Here is an 18,983-nt window from a genome sequence, read left to right as displayed (position 1 = left end):
TTCGCCAGGGTCACTGTTAGTAAATTTGCGAAGTGCGAAAATGACGTCACGCTGGCGAATTTTCGCACTTTAGTAAATTTGCCCTATATGTATATAATTGCACCAAGCACAGTGTCATCCCTTCACAATTAAAAGGCCTTTTGAAAAAAATAAGGACAATTGTATACAATGTCCTCAACACAACAATGATAAAAGTTAACCGAGGTTCAAATTCAGGTTACTATGAAGCTAATTTGGACCAGAAAAAGGCTGAACATGCACGTGTGATGAAATCAGTACAGCTTGCATAAGGTTGCTTTGTAATCATAAGCTTTCCATTCTATGTAATGCATCCAATCAGAAAAATTAATCTGTACACACTCAATCAAAACGAACTTTCAATGCTTTCCATTTGTGTGACTGGGGGTTTGGCAATGAACTGTGACCGCAGATTTTTCAGATTGTCGCTCTAAAAACACAAATTGTTTGCATTTTACGCCGAAAACTCTGAACATTTCGGGCTTTATCTATCAAAATCCGAAACTTTATTTAAATAAGAAAAAAGTCTGCCCAAACTAGAATCAATGATTGGACCGTATTTATTATTAAAAATCAAGATTTAATCGGATTGGGGACAAACTCGATAAAATCGAGCAAAAATCCGATTTGGGGACAAACGCAATTTTTTTCGGGCTTTTTCCAAAATGCTAGAACTTTTTGGATTTTTGCCTTAAATAATCAGCTTTTCAGGCTAATTCCAGCGCAGACCACAGAAACTTCCAAATAGGATAGGGACATCTCCCATTGACTTATATACAAATTTCGACAGGTCTGAGATGGATGATTTTTGGATTCTGATTTTTTCCATCCTCCAGGCATAATAAATATCAAAAGAAAAGTTTTCCCCCCCACTTAAAGTTCGGATTTTATAGTAAAAAAAAAAACCACAAGCTTTTTGCATTCGGACTTTAATCAATAACCCCCTCAGTGAGGTTTAAAACATCTTCAAATGGTTAAGGGGATATCTGCCATTGACTTTTACATGAATTCGGCAAGTTTTAGATGGAGTATTTTCAGATTTGGACGTGGAACAATTCCCGGGGTTTAACTTTTGCCCTGCTAAGCATGCACATAGCCTAGGGTCACAGCAAAGATCCCAGGACAGTAAAGGAGATGGCAGTGCTCACTATTATAGCACCCTGGCTCAAGCATTTTTCAGTGAAGAAGAGTGCCGGGTCTGTGGAAAGCCATTATAATATAATTTAATATCACTGGGGGGTGGGATGCCTAACAAATGGGTACCTGCAGTGATTAACCATACATAGTAAAATAGTTACATAGTAAGTTAGGTGGAAAAATGATCCATCAAGGTTGGATCTGCTAGAACTGTTTGCTGCTAGTAAATCCATATGAAAGAAAATATAATTCTAAGCAATGTGCCTTTATATATTCATTAAACATCTACAGTGGTTCTAAAGTTAATTGTAAATGCTCTTGAAAGCCGTATGGCTGCATTACTGGTTCCTACTCCTGAATAATGTAGCAGAAAGCCAGCTGATTAATAGATTTAAAAACTAAAAACAAGACAGAGTTAATTAATGGAGTGCTAGTTTTACCCATATCATTCTGCTACAGCAAGCCATGTTTTCTTGGCATGCTAGGGTGATGCAATCCTATGCACCCTGTTAAGCAGTTCCTGTAAATAGCAGTGCTGATTAGGCTTGAGCAAATTTGACCAGTTTCGTTTCGTCAAAAATTTGCCGCCGGCAAAATGTTGCCAACGCCCATTAAAGAGTCTAATTTTTTTTGACGTGATGCATCTTTTCCTATGCAGGATGCCAAACAAGTCTAAGAGCAGAGTGGGGGGTGGAAATGGCATCCATTATGCTTATGGAATATCTCAGGGCTGTGCGTCATTTCCGTAGCGAAACAAGGTGAAAAAATTCACCCATCCCTAGTGCTGATAGTTGGCCCTGGGATATTCCCTAAGCAGAATGGCTGCCATTTCCATCACCAGCTCTGCTCTTAGAACTGCACTAGCAGAGCCGAATTTAAAATTTAAAAAAAACCCAGAAAATGCCCACTCAATACCGTCTGAGGCAAGGTTCTCACTTGCCTCATGTCAGTAGCGGCCCTGGCCTGTCCCTCTGGGATATGGTCTTTATACAAGGTGCATGGTTATAGTTCATGTAAATTGCTTCTTAATCATAATTATCGGAGGCAAGATATAGAGTAGTTGAAAAAGCAATATATGAGTGAACAGTGAAAATTGAAAACATAATGGTATTGTTTAGATGGCAGAAAACATATATGGTCCAGAATGAGTTTTATTTTAGTTAAGGGGTCCTTCTGTAATTTGGCTCTCCATACTATCATAAAATAATTTAAACATTAAACCCAATAGGATTGTTTTGCCTCCAATACGGATTCATTATACCTTAGTTGGGATCAAGTACAAGCTACTGTTTGATTATCAAAGAGATTTTTTTTTTAAATTTTAATTATTTACAGGAAATAGAGTGTATGGGAGACGGCCTTCCCGTGATTCAGAGCTTTCTGGATAATGGATTTCCAGATAATGGATTCCATGCCTGTAGCACTGGGTCTACAGAGGCATATTAAATAATACAGTAAGTGAATCAGGCACTACCGAGGTGGTTGAAAGAATGTGAACCAAAAAAAGAACATTATATAGCAGAGATGTTTACTTCTCATAGGCAGTACTCCATCCAGATATAAGAAAGTAGCTATAAGAACACATCCAGACCCCTAGTCTGAAGACTTAAAACTCAGAGGCAGATACAATTACCTACTGCTGAGATAAACAAGAATTACTGTGACAGCTGATCATGTTCTTTTCTTCCTAATAGATATATGCTGTTTCTGCTCATCAAAGCAACTGGAACCCAACATGATCTTTAACACCAGAGATAGGCAACCTTTGGCACGCCAGCTGCTGTGGCACTACATCTTCCACACATATTTGTGTCAAATTATTGGTGGTTGTAGAGATAATGTGATTTGTAGTTCTAAAGCAGTCTGGGTGCCAACAACTTGTAATTTACAAGAACTGCAAATATTCCAGTTTGTAATAACTGCCCCCCATCAATAAATAGGGTATATCTACAGCAGCCTTAGCTAGACTATAATATACAAGGAAGAATGGGCCCCCCAACTAAAAAAAGCTCTGCGCAAATAAGGAATGATGCAAAGGAGGAATGTTGCTGCCACTGTATGAAGGTCAGGCCTGTAAGGTGGCTCTGTTACTGACATGCCTCTCTAATTACCTATACACAAGGAAAAAATATAGAACTACAGTCATGTAATTTCATTTTAAGGCTGTCAGGAGTGCCCATTGGCGCTCCCGTCTCCGGCGGCGTCGATTCAGAGATGGCGGCACCCATGACCCACGTGGATGCTGCCGGCGCCTTGATGCCGAAAACAATGACGTCACGCCCCCGGGCAAAATTTGAAAATAAATGGACTTCCAGGTCACAGGTTCAATGCCCAATTATAGGAATTGGTACCTTGGTTCCTGGGCGTTCCTAAATTGTTCCTGATTGTATTCCTGGACTTTGACTCTTGTCTGAACCTATTTCCTTTGCTGCCTGCCAATTAAACTGCTGCCTGGAATTGACTTTTGATTACCGTGAACTTGAACTTTGTCCTGAAGCTTCCTCCTGGGTCCGGACTTCTCCGCTAGGAGCCGATAGGCCCCTGACAAAGGCATAAAGGCCAAATGACAGTGTGCTTTGTTAGAGGATTTGGTTGTTATGATCTTGCCGTATAAGTGCTAGAAATCCCAACACAGTCACACGATAGACTGAAAATTCAATGGATTATACAGGACGTCTCCCATAGACTCCATTTTATCCAAATAATAAAAAAAAATATTTATTGTTTCTCTGTAATTATAAAACATTACTATGTACTTGATCCAAGATTAGATATTATTCATCTTTATTGGAGGCAAACCAGGCCTATTGGGTTTATTTAATGTTTATGAACCAAATAACAGAAAGATCTGTCATCCAGTAAACCTCAGGTCCCGGAGCATTCTGGATAACAGGTCCCATATCTGTATTATGTAAGAGAGGATCACATAAACTTTCATAGATTTTTTTTAAAAGTATGTTTTTGAGTCACACAAAACAATCATTTGCTTGTGGTGCAAATGGAAGGGCCGTATAGTCTACATTACAGGCATAAGTGCTCGATACTGTGTAGTGCTCTTTTAGCTCATATTAAACTGGCCCTTTAAAGAAGAAGTAATCCCTAAAAATTAATTGGGCTAAAAATGCCATATTTTATATACTGAACTTATTGCACCAGCATCTCATTAGCAGCAATGATCCAGGACTTCAAACTTGTCACAGGGGGTCACCATCTTGGAAAGTGTCTGTGACACTCACATGCTCAGTGGGCTCTGAGCAGCTGTTGAGAAGCTAAGCTTAGGGGTCGTCACTAATTATCCAGCAGAAAATGAGGTTGGTCTGTAATATAAGATGATGCTACAGGGCTGATTATTAAATTCTGATGCTAATTGCACTGGTTTCTGTGCTGCCATGTAGTAATTATCTGTATTAATTACTAATCAGCCTTATATTGTGACATTTCTATTCTATGTGTACTGGATATTGTGAGTGGGTCCCTAAGCTCAGTAAGTGACAGCAGCACAGAGCATGTGCAGTGAATCAGCAGAAAAGAAGATGGGGAGCTACTGGGGCATCTTTGGAGACACAGATCTTCCCTGTTGAAGGGCTGTGGTTGCCTTGGCTTGGTACAGAAGTGCAAAACATAATGTATAACATTTCTAGCTACTTCAGTAAGTTTTAGTTCTCCTTTAATTGCCACTTCCATAGGTATTATTGCTGTAAGGGATGGCTTTAGTAGATGGTCCATATGAAGCTAAAGGGAAACAACAGCACGGCAGCTTTATGCCCTTTATGCTTGACACACCATTGCCTTAGGGTGCGAGGCTACTCCCACTATTAACTTACTATGTAACATTACCTTACAATACACTGTCCTACCTTACAGTACACTGTCCTATCTATTATGGTAAAAGCTGTGACACCTTAATTATATATTAGATGACTAAAGGATGCTGAGCTTGCTTATCCCTTTTTTTGAAGGTTCGTTGGCAAGTCTGACCAAGACAGATACCTCTTCAATAAAGGAATCTATTGTGTAGAGTAACACATAGAAATGAATGTACATTAAACTGACTTGGTCTGTACTTATTCGATCACAGTTGCACCTAAGTCTGTATTGTGAAAAAGGTATTTTAAACAAGAAATAACAATCATATATATATATAAAATGCTAAAATCATCTTTTTAAAACTATATCATGATTTGGTCATGATGAGGTCATATTTTGAAAATAATTAGTTCAGCCCCTCTCCTATTCATAATGTATTTAAATCAATGCCTGGTTGCTAGGATAATGTGGACCCTAGCAAGCATATAGCTGCTACAATTGCAAACTGGAGAGCTTCATAACAAACTAATGACTAATAACTAATTAAAAAATCACAAATGATAAAAAAAAATGAAAACCAAATGCATATTGTCTGTGAATAGCATTCTCTCTAAAGTTAATTTAAGGGCAGAGACACACATGGAGATTCGGGGAGTTTCAGTTACCTGGTGACAAATCGCTTCTTCTTCGGGTGACTAATCTCCCCGCAATGCCGTCCCGCCAGCTACAATCTAAATCACCAGCGGGGTGGCACTGGAAGAGCTTCGTTTTCCGAAGTCGGCCAAAGTTGCCTCATGAGAAAACTTTGGGTGACTTCGGAAAACGAAGGGCTCCGAGTGCCATCCCGCCGATGATTTCGATTTTAGCCGGCGGGAAGGCATTGCAGGGACATTAGCGGCCTGAAGTCGATTTGTCGCTGGGCGACTAATCTCCTCGAATCTCCATGCGTGTCTCTGCCCTAAAGGTAAACAATTTATTTAAGATAAACGTCATACATTATGTGCTGCCCTATTTCAAAGACCTGTGTGCACCAGACTAAAAAGTGAAAAAGTATAATGAGCTAAATCAATTAAGACAAATGGGAAGCATATTGAAAGATTGAGGATTGAATGAGTTAGGGATGAAGGGGCTGAGCAAGACAATTGTTAGAGATCAGAGTCTGGAAATAGAGAGATAAGGGAAGTTGGAAGTAATTGAGAGTCACCTTTAGTGACCAGTTGAGAGGTTATGGTAATGGTAAAAAAAATAATGGCTTGATTGACTATAGAGCTTTACAATATGATTAAAGAGTGAAGTTATGGGAAAGATGGGAAATAAAGAAGAGCAATGTATAAGTAAAAAGAGACTAGTTCAGATTGTCAGCTCTTCTGTATTCAGACTTTGCCTAGCAAGTCTCATGTCATTCCACTGTTAAACTACTTCTTTCTTCATCCACTGTAAGCTGGTTGCTGGCTGAGGATATCGAAAGATGCTGTTCAGCAAAAGCTGAATAATGAATAATGATAATGATAAAGGAATGATAATTCTTTGTTGTAATTATCCTACAGAAGAATCATACAACAAGTTGATTCCAAAATAGATTTATTGATAGCCCCCAAGTTTTCTTTATTCTGCTGCCTCAACCCATGAAGACATTGAAAGAAGTATTATGTTTGTGGATTTACAAAAGTCATGACAGGTTTAACATTGCTCAACGCTCTACCCATTTACAAAAATAACAAGTTATCTTTATTATACGACTCTTGGACACATTGCTGGTCATAGGTTGCATTGTTGGCTAATGGTAACAAAAATGTCTTCTTTTGCAGAATAAATGCCTTGGATTCCGCTAGCAGGTGATGTTTTCAAAACTTGTCCTCCAGGAATTGAAACACAGCAAAGAGATGGTTGTGTTCCACTAAACCAGGTTCCATTTATTTCAGTTTATTTAGAAAAAGTCAAAATTGTGGATCGTTATTGTTTAGTAAAGTTCACAGACTGACGTGGTAGAATGTTTAAGCCTTGACCAAAGCCTGGAATTCTAAAATGAAAAAAAAAAAGGTTTATTGAATAAATGACAAATTATTTCCATCAAAACAGAACATGGCATTGCTACTTTACACACTTTATGCAGTTAACCCATTAAAGGAGATGGAAAGGCTAAAACTAAGTAAGCTTTATCAGAAAGGTCTATATAAATACACCAGTAAACCCTCAAAGTAATGCTGCTCTGAGTCCTCTGTCAAAATAAACACATAATTTATTTTCTTTCTATTGTGTACACATAGGCTTCTGTATCAGACTTCCTGTTTTAGCATAAACCCCAGGGCTAGGGCTTGAGCATGCTCAGTTTGCTCCCTATTCCCCCCTCCCTCCTTCTCTCCCTGCTGTAATCTGAGCACAGAGCTATGAGTGAGCAGGGAGAGACTCTGGCAGTAAGTGATGGCACACCAAGCTAATATGGCAGCTGCTATACTAAACAAACAAAGAGAGTTTCACTTGTGTATTTAGTATACTGTGAGTCTATCCCTTAGCTCAAATGACTGACAACAGCCAAAGCTGGCTAAACACGTGCTTTAGTAAACTGAGAAGAATGATATAGAGCTGCTAGGGATATTTTGGAGGCACTAGTTTTTACAGCTTTGGGGTGCTGTACTTGACTGGTACAGTAAGCCTAGATCAAACCTTATTCTTTGTGAGGCTTTAGTTTGCCTTCAAGAAGATATCACAATAGATAACTTTTTCATTTATTTTTCCAGCTAAAACTATTGAAAACAAACCAATGACCCTCTACTTCAGCTGACCACAGAAGTGTGTGTGTGTCCACTTACCATCAACTCCAATTTTGCCATCACCATCGGAGTCTCCAGCAGACAGGAAAGCCTTGGTCTCAGCATCAGTTAAAGCTCTGGCACTGGAGCTGAAGTTCTGGAGGAACAGCCTTTGAGGAAGATCATCAAGAAAAGAATCATGTTAGCAAGAAACTACTGACAGGTAATGCTTGTCTTATACTAATGTCATCATTGTACTAGTTATCCAGTCTCTAGAATGTGAAACATTGGTACTGCCCTCAAATTAGGATACAAGAGAAGTTTCAATATTAAAAAGCAACAATTTCTAGGATCATTTTAATCTGGAAGTACAGGATTTAGCCTACAAATATTCCTTTGAGGAATTGAAAATCCATAAGAACATGTCAGTATTACCAAAAATCCGCCAAACCCACCCTAGCCCAGTGTTACACTCGGACTCAACATAAGAATACTCTGGAAGTGGCGCAATCCTTCCATAGGCTGGAGGACTGTTTTTATTTGTAATTAGCCTATGGAAGGATTGTACCACTCCCAGCCCAGTGTGGCACAAAGCTCTCTGCTCTCTGTCCCCTGCTGGCCTAGGATGGTTTTGGGGGAAACAGGCAAATTTGCACCTGGGCACTAACCCATAGCAACCAATCTGTGATCATCTTTTTTTTCCGAAAGCTTCAGTTAGAACAAAAAAACCCAAACATCTAATGGGTTGCCATAGGTTATTGCCCAATTGCAGATCTGCTTAGTGTTTGTAAATGATCCAGATATGTCTAAAAATAGCAGACAGCACTATCAGTGTAAATTGACCAAGCAAGGAGTGAGTTGATCAGTTCGGATATGTTCAGTTATACCCATACATACAGTATGAGACAGTCAGATCATGTAGTACCTCAATAGGATTGGTATATATTGGTAAAACCGGACAGCCTCTGGATATTTTGGGGTCCCTAAAATTATTTTGCTGTGGACCCCAGCAGCAGCCACTTTTTATATGATGCCATCAAGGCAGTTGCTGTGCAAAATTGCTTTGATCTTTGAGACCACATACAAATCATCATTTTATATTACAGTTAGTTTTTGGATGGGCGGAAGGTCTAATATTTAAGGAGGTCAATTTATTTTCAGTATTTTTTAAAATGAATTGTAGGTTCAAATGTTCATCGTGGAGAGAAAACAACGCATCACTTGGTAAATGAGAGAAGGATATATATTTCTATGCGACTGAACATTTTGCTCTTACTCACTTCAGTTCATCTTCCTCAATGAAGCCGCTCTTGTCCTGGTCGATGATGGCAAAGACTTTCTTCACATCATCTGCGGACTTGCTGCTCAGACCAGACTTGGCAAAGAAGGCTTTGTAGTTGAAGGAGTCAGCAGCTGCATAACAAAGGCCAGATAAATACATTTTAAACAATGCTGGAAGAATAATAATATATAATAATCAGCTTTAAACTTATTAAAAATGTAGCTGACATTCAAGGAACACCCTAACCATTGTCATTTGGATACATTTCCGCAGCCTAGTCTATATACCTTGGTCTGGGTGTGAGGTTGGGACTTTACAATTCTGTTCTAATGTATAAAACACCAGTCGCCTTCCCTTAGCTTTTACCATTCCTAGGGAGTTGAAATCAGGGCATGTATACTGGCAGTTGCTGGATGGGCACAGCTTTATCATGGATAAAATTAAAAATTTCAGATTCAATTCGAGTTTTTAAAAAAATTTATCATACTCTGGCTCTTTAAGAATTCTAATTCGACTATTCGCCACCAAAAAAATGCCGAATTGCTGTTTAAGTCAACGGGAGACATCATGGGATGAATTTGGAGTTGTTTGCAGCCTTCCTAACGTTTTTAGTTTTTAAAATTTGATTCAAATTCGATTTGAGTTTTCAGGTCGATTTAATTCATCTGAGTTTGTAAAATTTTATTTTGTTAGTAAATTTTCGAATTTATGGGAGTTTACGGGAGGTTTTTAAAAAATCCCATGAATTCGAAATTCGACCTTTGATAAATGTGCCTCCCCAAGTGTAGCCTTACAGAGCACTTGTTTTTTTTAGATGGGGTCGGTGACCCCCTATTTGAAAGCTGGAAAGAGTCAGAAGGTGGCAAGTAATTCAAAACTATAAAAAAAGAAAAAATGAAGGCCAATTGAAAAGCAGCTATGAATTAGCCATTCTATAACATATTAAAAGTCTAAAGAGGAGGATAACATTTAACAATAAGTTACCTTGGCAAGCCTGCAGAGCAGCAGAGATGTCAGCCTCACTTAGGACACTACCGAAGGCCATTTTGTATCTGGGGAGAGATACAGTGAAATATTAAGTTTTTTTTAAGGAGGTTCAGTAGGAACATACATTAGAAACGGGTTACAAACAAAGCAAAGATTGAGCCATGTAACTAAAATATGTTTAGTATATATCTGCCATAAACCGAACTATCGTTTTTTGTCTTTAAGAACAACTTCTCAGTATTAAGAAGAAGGCTATTGTTTCTTTTTTTTTTGCACGTGGCTATTTGCTGGCACAGAAACAATGGAAATAGAAGATTTCCATGCAATATTCATTAAAGGGCTGTTAAATCACTACAGCGACATGTGTATTTCATAACAACTTTTAGAACATCTGTTATGTCATGGATTATTTCATAGGCTTCATCATGGTAATGCATCGTCAAAAAATCCACATCATTACATTCTGCTTTAAATGTGTCGTAAGCATGCAATAGGAATTACGTTACACCAAAATGATACAGCTTTAACGTTTAGCCAGCCTTTTAAAACATTAGAGGCCACTGTAGTTGTTAACAATGCAAAGTCCTTGTTCACAGCTGTAGGCCTGATGGTGGAGTTTTGCAGTAATATTGTTTTTCCATTGATTTTTGTTCTTTGTGCCTTTTATAGTCCTTATTCACACAGGGATCTGTTCTTGTTCCATTCACATGATCTTGGATCTAGATGTTTCCTTTTTCCAGTTCATGTAGGCAGAGATCTTAGAAATGGATGAATATTCCAAAACAGTCATTGCAACTCACCCTTAATTCCTCTTTAATTGGACTTGATGTGATCTTCTTAATGCTGCTTGCACGGGTCTATGCGGTGGGATGCTGCTTATATAGCTTGTAAACTCTTCCCCTGTCCATATACAGAAAGCCAGAGGCTTTGACCAGATCAATTTCTCAGAGGGTTAGCTAAAAAACTTGCAAGCTAGTAGCTGTGGTATTTATATCCTATAGGAATGCAAATGGTTTCATGAGCATTCCAATACCATAGCCTAATGAACTTAATACCATTTATTATATGAGTGCTGTGCAAAATCTTTATTTAGTTCAAGGCAATTTCGTGTCTTGATTCTGGCAATGAAATGTGGACGAAATCTCTGCAGAAGTAATTACTTCTCTCGCCACCTTTATTGCCTGTATAATCATAGTCACATAGCTGTGAACCACGTGGAACGAGATTTCTAATTGCACCCATGCCGGTATACTCTTCTCACCATTTACATTACATACTCGCCTTTCTGCCTCCTCCTACCCTTATAGAGTTATGAACGCAGGGTCCGACTGGGCCGGCGGGATACCGAGAAAAAACCCAGTGGGTCCCGACCTTAATGGGCCCCCCCTGGCACAGACCTTACCCCCTGTTGCTGGCCTGCTTGTGTGCTTTTAAGCACATAGGCACGTTTCAGCATTTTTTGTGCATGCATTTTTGTTTCAACTTGGTTTTTTCACATGCCGAGAATTTAGCGGTCAGACTGGGCCCCCATGGACTACCAGGAGCCCGTCGTTGTGCAGCCCCGGTGGGCCCCAAAGGCTCCAGTCTGACCTTGAATTAAGGGAAGAGAGAGAGAGAGATGAATAACAGAAGGGATTTGACAGGGAGACACATATGAAGTAAGTAGAGGAACGAACAGGATTTGTAGGTGAGAGGAGATGTGGAAAAAATTAGGAAAGGAATAATGCTTGGTTTCATTTACCAACACATAGGGGCAGATTTATTAAGGGTTGAATTAAAATGTTAATTTTTAATTATAATATAAATGTAATTTTTAATTATAATTTTCAAGTTTTTTTTATGGCCAAGTCTACAAATTCAACTAGGGAATCGTTAAAATCCTGTTTGAGTTTTTTTAAAAAAAATTTGAATACGATTTTCGAGATTAATCATACTTTGGCCCTTTAAGAACATGAATTTGACTATTTACCACCTAAAACCTGCCAAATTGCTGTTTTACCCTATGGAAGATGTCCTGGGATCAATTTGGAGTTGTTTGCAGCCTTCCTGACATTCAAAACTCCCATGAATTCGAAGTTCGACCCTTGATAAATCTTCCCCTAAGGGTAGGACTACACGGACGTTTTCGGCACGATCCGACGCACTGCGACAAAACGCCTGCGACAAGTCACATGCAACGAAAATAAGATAAGAGATAGAAATGTCGGATGAACTCTCAACGACTGTCGGATGCAGACGTAGCGTGCAGCCTTTTGTCGCATTGCGTCCGATCCCGCCGAAAACGGCCGTGTAGTCCTACCCTAAAGGTCAAATTTCAATTTCAGTTTTTTTGAACTCTATTAAATTTGAATATAGTCGAAATCTGTTTGGAGGGTTATTTAATAATAAAATCTATTATCTTTAACTCGCACAAATTTTACCGACTTCGAATTGAATTAGACTAAACTCGATTAGAGTTTTTTCTCAGAAAATGTCAGCTACTAACATGTCCAAATTGGTCCCTGGACCTCTCCCATTGACTTATACATGAAGGTTTTAGGTGGCGAATAGTTGCATTTGAGTATTTGAGTGTGATAAATCTCAAAATTTGAATTAAAAATCGAATCGAGTTTGGATAATTCACAATTGAAATTTGAGAGTTTTGACCATGAAAAAAAAAATTGAAAATTCAAATTCGAATTTTCAATTCGACCCTTAATAAATCTGCCCCATAAAGTTCAACTAGCTAGAAGGCAGTGAGAAACTGCTCATACAAATACTGTGTGGCTATTACTTTTACCTGCATTTTAACCCCTAATCACTTTGATCCATCCTGCATACACCAGGGTCGTTGCATCTAATGTTCTACATTTCTAAATATGAATACATCACATTTACTACCAAGGACCTAACGCACTCAGTTTGGAGCTATAATCACTAGTTAATGGTGATACCTAGACCCTATCTATGACGATCACTGGCAGTGAAGGCATTAACGTCTTGCAGGGCCTTCTTGACTTAGTCTGTTAGGTCAACCAAGCTACAATACTGCCCAGGTCAGGTCAAGCCCTACTACACAGAATATATATGTGTATCCCCTTTCATCTGTAAATCATCCTAAACCACATCCCTCAGAAACTCAGAATGTTTCCCAGTCTGGGCTGCAACATTAAAGGGAGCACAACAAACATTCTTTTGCCTCATCCCTCGTGTAGTCTCATTTAGAGATTAACACCTTCCCTTTTGTTTGTATGCATGCTAGCATTTGAAAATGAGTCCAGAAATATGCATTTTTACTGCTCTAAGAGGACCACAGCACTTGAAACATTCCATGATCCATGAGCCTAATTCCTGGTGGCCACCAATGGTTCCCATATGTAATAAAGTGTAAGAGGCCAAACAACTCATTGAAACCAGATTTCCAAGGGGGACTGGGTGTCCTACATGACAAACCTGCATTAAAAATTGTAGTTTCCCAATCTTTGTCAGTGCTTCTTTTGAGGCAACTGGTGCTGGGTTGTTTGGTCAGGGCTGAAGATAGGAAGCAGAGACACCTACCTATGGCAAAGTGGACAGGGCCACAATTCAAAGAGGGCAAGTGACTGGCATGTTTGTGTGTGTGTTAGCGAACGTCCATCAGGTGTGAAAAAGAGAGAGAGGAAGTGCTGGGCAAAGTAGTAGAGAAAATATACTATTCAGCCCAACTTGCAGCAGTGATGATTAAGATGGCAAAAACGCTTGATTTACTACTGTAAGTTCTGCATCATGGGACCATATATGCCCAACTAGCATACATATGCCTCTCTAAAACTAACCCTGATCCATAGAAACTCTCTGCCTGTAGCATGAATCCCCACCTCTTTGATGGTTGCAGTATGGATCCTGTATTGACTGGTTCCCTAACAGGACTCCTGACTATCCCTCCCTGATGACAGCCCTGTGTGCAGGCCTCTAGTTGGACAGCTATTTGTTAAAATGTTATACCATGCAGGGAAGAGAGATGAATAACCGAAGGGATTTGAAAGGGAGACACATATGAACTAAGTAGAGGAACGAACAGGATTTGTAGGTGAGAGGAGATGTGGAGATAATCAAGAAAGGAATAATGCTTGGTTTCATTTCCCAACACATAGGGGCAGATTTATTAAGGGTTGAATTAAAATTAAAATTTTTAATTATAATATAAATTAAATTTTTAATTATAATATAAATTAAATTTTTAATTATAATTTTCGAGTTTTTTTTATGGCCAAATCTGTCAAATTCAACTATGGAATCGTTAAAATCCTGTGTGAGTTTTTTTTTCAAAAATTTGAATTCGATTTTCGAGATTAATCATACTCTGGCCCTTTAAGAACATGAATTTGACTATTCGCCACCTAAAACCTGCCGAATTGCTGTTTTACCCTATGGAAGATGTCCTGGGATCAATTTGGAGTTGTTTGCAGCCTTCCTGACATTCAAGCTTTTTGCTCCAAAAAAATTTGAATGGAGTTTGAAAAATGATTAGAATTCAATTTGAGTTTTCGGGTCGATCCTGTTGATCCAAATTTTAAAAAACTCCCATGAATTCGAAGTTCGACCCTTGATAAATCTGCCCCTAAGGGTAGGACTAAACGGACGTGTCATAAGAAATCATAAGAAAAACTGGAAATGTTTTATTTAAGGAGCTCACCCAGAAAAGGACATTTAGGGGCAGATTTATCAAAGGTCGAGGTGAAGTTTTGAATTGAAAAACTTCAAATTTTGAGCTATTTTTTGTGTACTTTGACAAGGGAATAGTCCAACTTCGATTCGAATTTGAAAAAACTTCGAAATTCGAATTTTTTTGAAGTGCTGTCTCTTTAAAACTTCGACTTCGACCATTTGCCACCTAAAAGCTGCCGAAGTGCTGTTTTAGCCTATGGGGGACCTCCTAGAACCTGTATGGAAGCAATTGGGGGAGTCTCGGAGATCGAAGAAGAATCGAAGTAGGCCGAATTCGGCCCACTTCGACCCCAAAAAAACTTCGACCTCCATTCGGTTGGTCTTTTTGAATTCGAAGTTCAAAGGTTTTTTAACTTCGACCTTTGATAAATATGCTCCTTAGTATTGCAGCAGCTGTGTGCAGTATCCACAATATGTTATAGCCTGCTCCCACAATGATCCAGCCCATACATGAGTGTAAAGAAGAACTGACTCTCCATCTAAAATAGGCCTTACATAAATAGGGAATGCTGCATAGGAGGAATGTTTCTGCCTGTCTGCGGAAGTCAGAGTTCAGTGGTTCTTTTACTGACGTGCCTCTCTAATTACCCCACACAGGAAAGGAGAATATAGCATAGACCTTCCACCATTTAACTTCATGTTAAGGCATTACAGGATAATCTGATGCGGCACTTGGTTTGTTTTTCACAGCGTAGGCACATGGATAAATCAAAACAAGTCTCTAACCTTCATCCATATACATATTTAACTGTTGCATTCACAAGTACACCTAGCTTCACAGAAATAAACCCCATATGTAATGTAGACATTCACCTTTTATCACATACTATTAAATGTATACTACCCCTTCCCCCATCCCCAGTCTGGTGCTCTTCAGACTATGGCCATTATGTAATAAAAAGCACTATGGGGGCCTATTTACTAAAAGTTGAATTTCTATTTTTTTCACAAATTGAATTTTTCCACTGAAAATACATTTTTTTAATTTCTCTAAAACTCTAATGCAAAACTTCTTCAATTAAAAGCAGTGAAGGTCCCATAGAAGTTTATGGGAGCTACACCGAGCCTATTGGACCTTTTTAAGCCATTCAGAGTTTTTTTGTTTTTTTCCCCTCTAGTAATTGTTAGATATTCACTGTGCAAACCAATCTGCCCTGCGTGAAGTTTATAAATGAGCCTCAGTGCCTTTTATTACATAACCCCTTTTTGCCCAGGTGCAGTAGCAACCATTCAGCAGGTAGTATTTACTGAGCACCTGTTTAAAAGCAAATATCTTATTGGCTGTTAAGGGTTACTGCTCCTGGGCACACTTAGAGGCCCATATTAGTGATGGGCGAATTTGTCCTGTTTCGCTTAGACAAAAAATTCATGACTTTCCCGTGAAATCCGAAAAATTAGCGAAATGCATTGAAGTCAATGGGCGTCAAAATAATTTTGACGCACGTCAATTTTGCCGCCTGCGACAATTTTTATATGCATGCCTATTTTGTCCAAATGCATTAAAGTCAAAGGGCGTCTGAATAATTCTGCTCCGCGCCCAGTTTTTTCCAACACAGCGGATTTTTTGCCTGGCGAATTTTCTCCACAGTTTCGCAAATTTATTCACCGGCAGTGAAACGCAGAAATTCACCTAGAAATCGCGCCTACAGAATTTATTTGCCCATCACTACCCCATATAACAACATTCTCGTTTTAGGTCTGGACTCCACGAGCGATTTTTGTCGGATCAACGCCCAGCGACAAAACACAGACGACAAGTTGGACGGACTTGCAGGCGTCAAGATACAATTGGACCAATTCGAAAAGGTAAAAACTACTCGGTCAGACGCTTCTATCTGTGTTCACATCCGACATCGGATGTAATGTAGTTTTTACCTGCGACTTTTTGTTGTCGCTGATCCGACAAAAACCGCTTGTGGAGTCCAGCCCTTAATTTTCTCTAAAACTATGAATGTGATTTATTGGTTGTTATTAGTGATGGGCGAATTTGGGGCGCTTTGCTTCGCCAAAAAATTCACAAATTTCCAGCGAAATTCACGAAATGGCGAAAAATTTGCGAAACTTTCCCAGCGTCTCGTTTTTGTCCATTTTTGGTGAAATTGCGCCAGCATACATTTTTTTTACGCTGGCGAATCGTGGGAATTTGCTGCAAATTCGCTCCTGCCGAATAAATTCACCCATCACTAGTTGTTATTGGTTACTGCTGCAAACTTGGCAAATGTTATCAGATAGGAGAGGAAAAATATGTTCACAGGGACTGATGTAGGGCCAAAATGTGTAAAAGGCCACTTTAAGCCCTGACAGATGCACAATTTAATTTAAATTTCATGTTTTAAAAAAAGGTCAATGCCGCAAAGTTTTAGAAAACCCTAAACTCATTTTGCAGAAGGGCAACATAACATCTAGCTATGCCTATGATTGCTTAGAAATAACATTAGATCAGGCCTTATCTCTTTAAAGGGGAGCTATCGTGAAAACTAAAATTTAATATAAGCTTCAGCAATTAAATATTTCCCATTGTTTCTGAAATAATTAAATTTATCTTCACTAGTCCGCTCTTAGCATCTGTTTCTCCTCATTTTGTCTTCATTCAGGAGTTAGGTGTCAAATGAATGATCCTATATATCTTAAAGAGGGGCTCCTTTTGCCTAGAAGATGTATTAGAGCTCACTCTATTAAAATTACCAGACATCGGGGCCGATTCACTAACTTCGAGTGAAGGATTCGAAGTAAAAAAACTTCGAATTTCGAAGTGTTTTTTGGGCTACTTTGACCATCGAATGGGCTACTACGACCTTCGACTACGACTTCGAATCGAACTATTCGAACTAAAAATCGTTGGACCATTCGACCATTCGATAGTCGAAGTACTGTCTCTTTAAGAAAAAACTTCGACCCCCTAGTTCGCCATCTAAAAGCTACCGAACTCAATGTAAGCCTATGGGGAAGGTCCCCATAGGCTTGGCTAACTTTTTTTGATCGAAGGATATTCCTTCGATGGTTGGATTAAAATCCTTCGAATCGTTCGTTTCGAAGGATTTTAACGTTCGATCGAAGGAATAATCCTTCGATTGTTCGATCGCACTATTTGCGCTAAAATCCTTCGATTTCGATATTCGAAGGATTTTAATTCCCAGTCGAATATCGAGGGTTAATTAGCCCTCGATATTCGACCCTTTGTGAATCGGCCCCATCATGTCTCTCTACATGCAGAATTTGGGCAAAAGGCAGTTATTTTGTTATATTTTGTTTGTACTGGAATCAGTTATTTGAATGAGGTCTAATACATCTGCTAGGAAAGGGAGACTCCCTATATTTAGAAAGTTTCTTACTTCAGTATGAGGAAACATATTAAATTTCATTTTCACGATAGTTCCCCTTTAAGTGGCATATTTATCAAGGGTCGAATAAGAGTTTATAAAAACTCGAAATTCGAAAATAAAAACTACCAATCGTAACTTATTAAAAAAATTTACATTCGGGGAATCAAAACCCAAACTTGAATCAAATTGGAATTTGATTCATTTTTTTTTCACCAAAAAACATTTAAAAAAAAAAAAAAAACCCACCAAACTACTCCAAATTAATTGTAGGAGGTCTCCCATACTAAAACAACAATTTGGCACATTTTAGATGGTAAATAGTCAAATTTTGAATTCTAAAAGGGATAGAACATGATACATTTCAAATTCGAATTTCGATTTTTTTAAAGCTCAAATCAAATTTTGACTATATTAAAAAAAAAATTAAAAATGTAAAAATTTTCAATTTGACCCTTGATAAATCTGCCCCTAAGTGTTGCTGGACTTCTGATACATACACAACACGCTCCGGACACAGCTACACAGGGTCAAACTGACCTGCCAGGATACTGGGGGACATCAGTGTGGTCCTCACTTTCAGTGGAGCTCACGTTGCTGCTTAGCCATGAGCAGGTTTCCAGTGGGGTGTCTACTTGTGGAGAGAGAGAAAGATGTGACTTGAATGGCTGAACTAGCTTAACATACCCCTTAGCAGGGTGGGTCAGGAAGTCTGTGAGCAGCTATTACCATTTTAGTGAATTTCCACAATGTGCAGATATGGACATTAAAGATGATCTTCCTTTGTTAGAGGACAGGCGATAGTTAATTATTCCAGTCTGACCAGTGCTAGACATTTTTGTTACAATAAAAAGGAAATCTCCAAGCACTTCTCCAACTAGGGTGCAACCTCTGAGCTAAGAAATAGTTAATATTAAGACATGAAAAAGGGACCTACTATAGTTAAGGCCTGGCACTAAAATATACCTTCTCTTAAAAGCAATAAATCTAGAACGA

The 18,983-nt window shown here is 38.8% G+C and overlaps 2 protein-coding genes across 4 annotated transcripts in view; both read right to left on the bottom strand.

Moving 5' to 3' along the window:
• Positions 1 to 6,526: 6,526 nt before the first annotated feature.
• On the bottom strand, positions 6,527 to 10,888 carry ocm4.4.S (oncomodulin 4 gene 4 S homeolog). Of its 3 annotated transcripts, XM_018237423.2 has the most exons (5): positions 10,782 to 10,887; positions 9,979 to 10,046; positions 8,993 to 9,125; positions 7,773 to 7,882; positions 6,527 to 6,982 (listed from the first exon to the last, which is right to left on the bottom strand). In XM_018237423.2, exons 2-5 carry the CDS (start codon positions 10,037 to 10,039, stop codon positions 6,957 to 6,959), a joined length of 330 nt encoding a protein of 109 aa, XP_018092912.1. In that variant the 5' UTR covers positions 10,040 to 10,046; positions 10,782 to 10,887; the 3' UTR covers positions 6,527 to 6,956.
• Positions 6,527 to 18,983, bottom strand: part of ocm4.1.S (oncomodulin 4 gene 1 S homeolog) — a 46,532-nt gene continuing 34,075 nt past the window's right edge. The window contains exon 5 of the mRNA XM_041578488.1: positions 6,527 to 6,982. Within this exon, the coding sequence (XP_041434422.1) occupies positions 6,957 to 6,982 (26 nt within the window). The 3' untranslated portion in view covers positions 6,527 to 6,956. The remainder of the gene's footprint in view (positions 6,983 to 18,983) is intronic.

The sequence above is a fragment of the Xenopus laevis genome, chromosome 9_10S (genome assembly GCF_017654675.1).
Source record: "Xenopus laevis strain J_2021 chromosome 9_10S, Xenopus_laevis_v10.1, whole genome shotgun sequence".
Classification (NCBI taxonomy): Eukaryota; Metazoa; Chordata; class Amphibia; order Anura; family Pipidae; genus Xenopus; species Xenopus laevis.
Note: the sequence above shows the minus strand (reverse complement) of the source record. Positions and strands in the feature narration are given on the sequence as shown.

What these genes read in the sequence shown, in the direction of transcription:
- ocm4.4.S (XM_018237422.2), bottom strand. Translation starts at nt 10,039, where the DNA reads ATGGCCTTCGGTAGTGTCCTAAGTGAGGCTGACATCTCTGCTGCTCTG. An exon ending in TGCTCTGCAGGCTTGCCAAG is followed by an intron (nt 9,126 to 9,978) that starts GTAACTTATTGT and finishes TTTGTTATGCAG; the next exon opens with CTGCTGACTCCTTCAACTAC. An exon ending in ATTGAGGAAGATGAACTGAA is followed by an intron (nt 7,883 to 8,992) that starts GTGAGTAAGAGC and finishes TCTTCCTCAAAG; the next exon opens with GCTGTTCCTCCAGAACTTCA.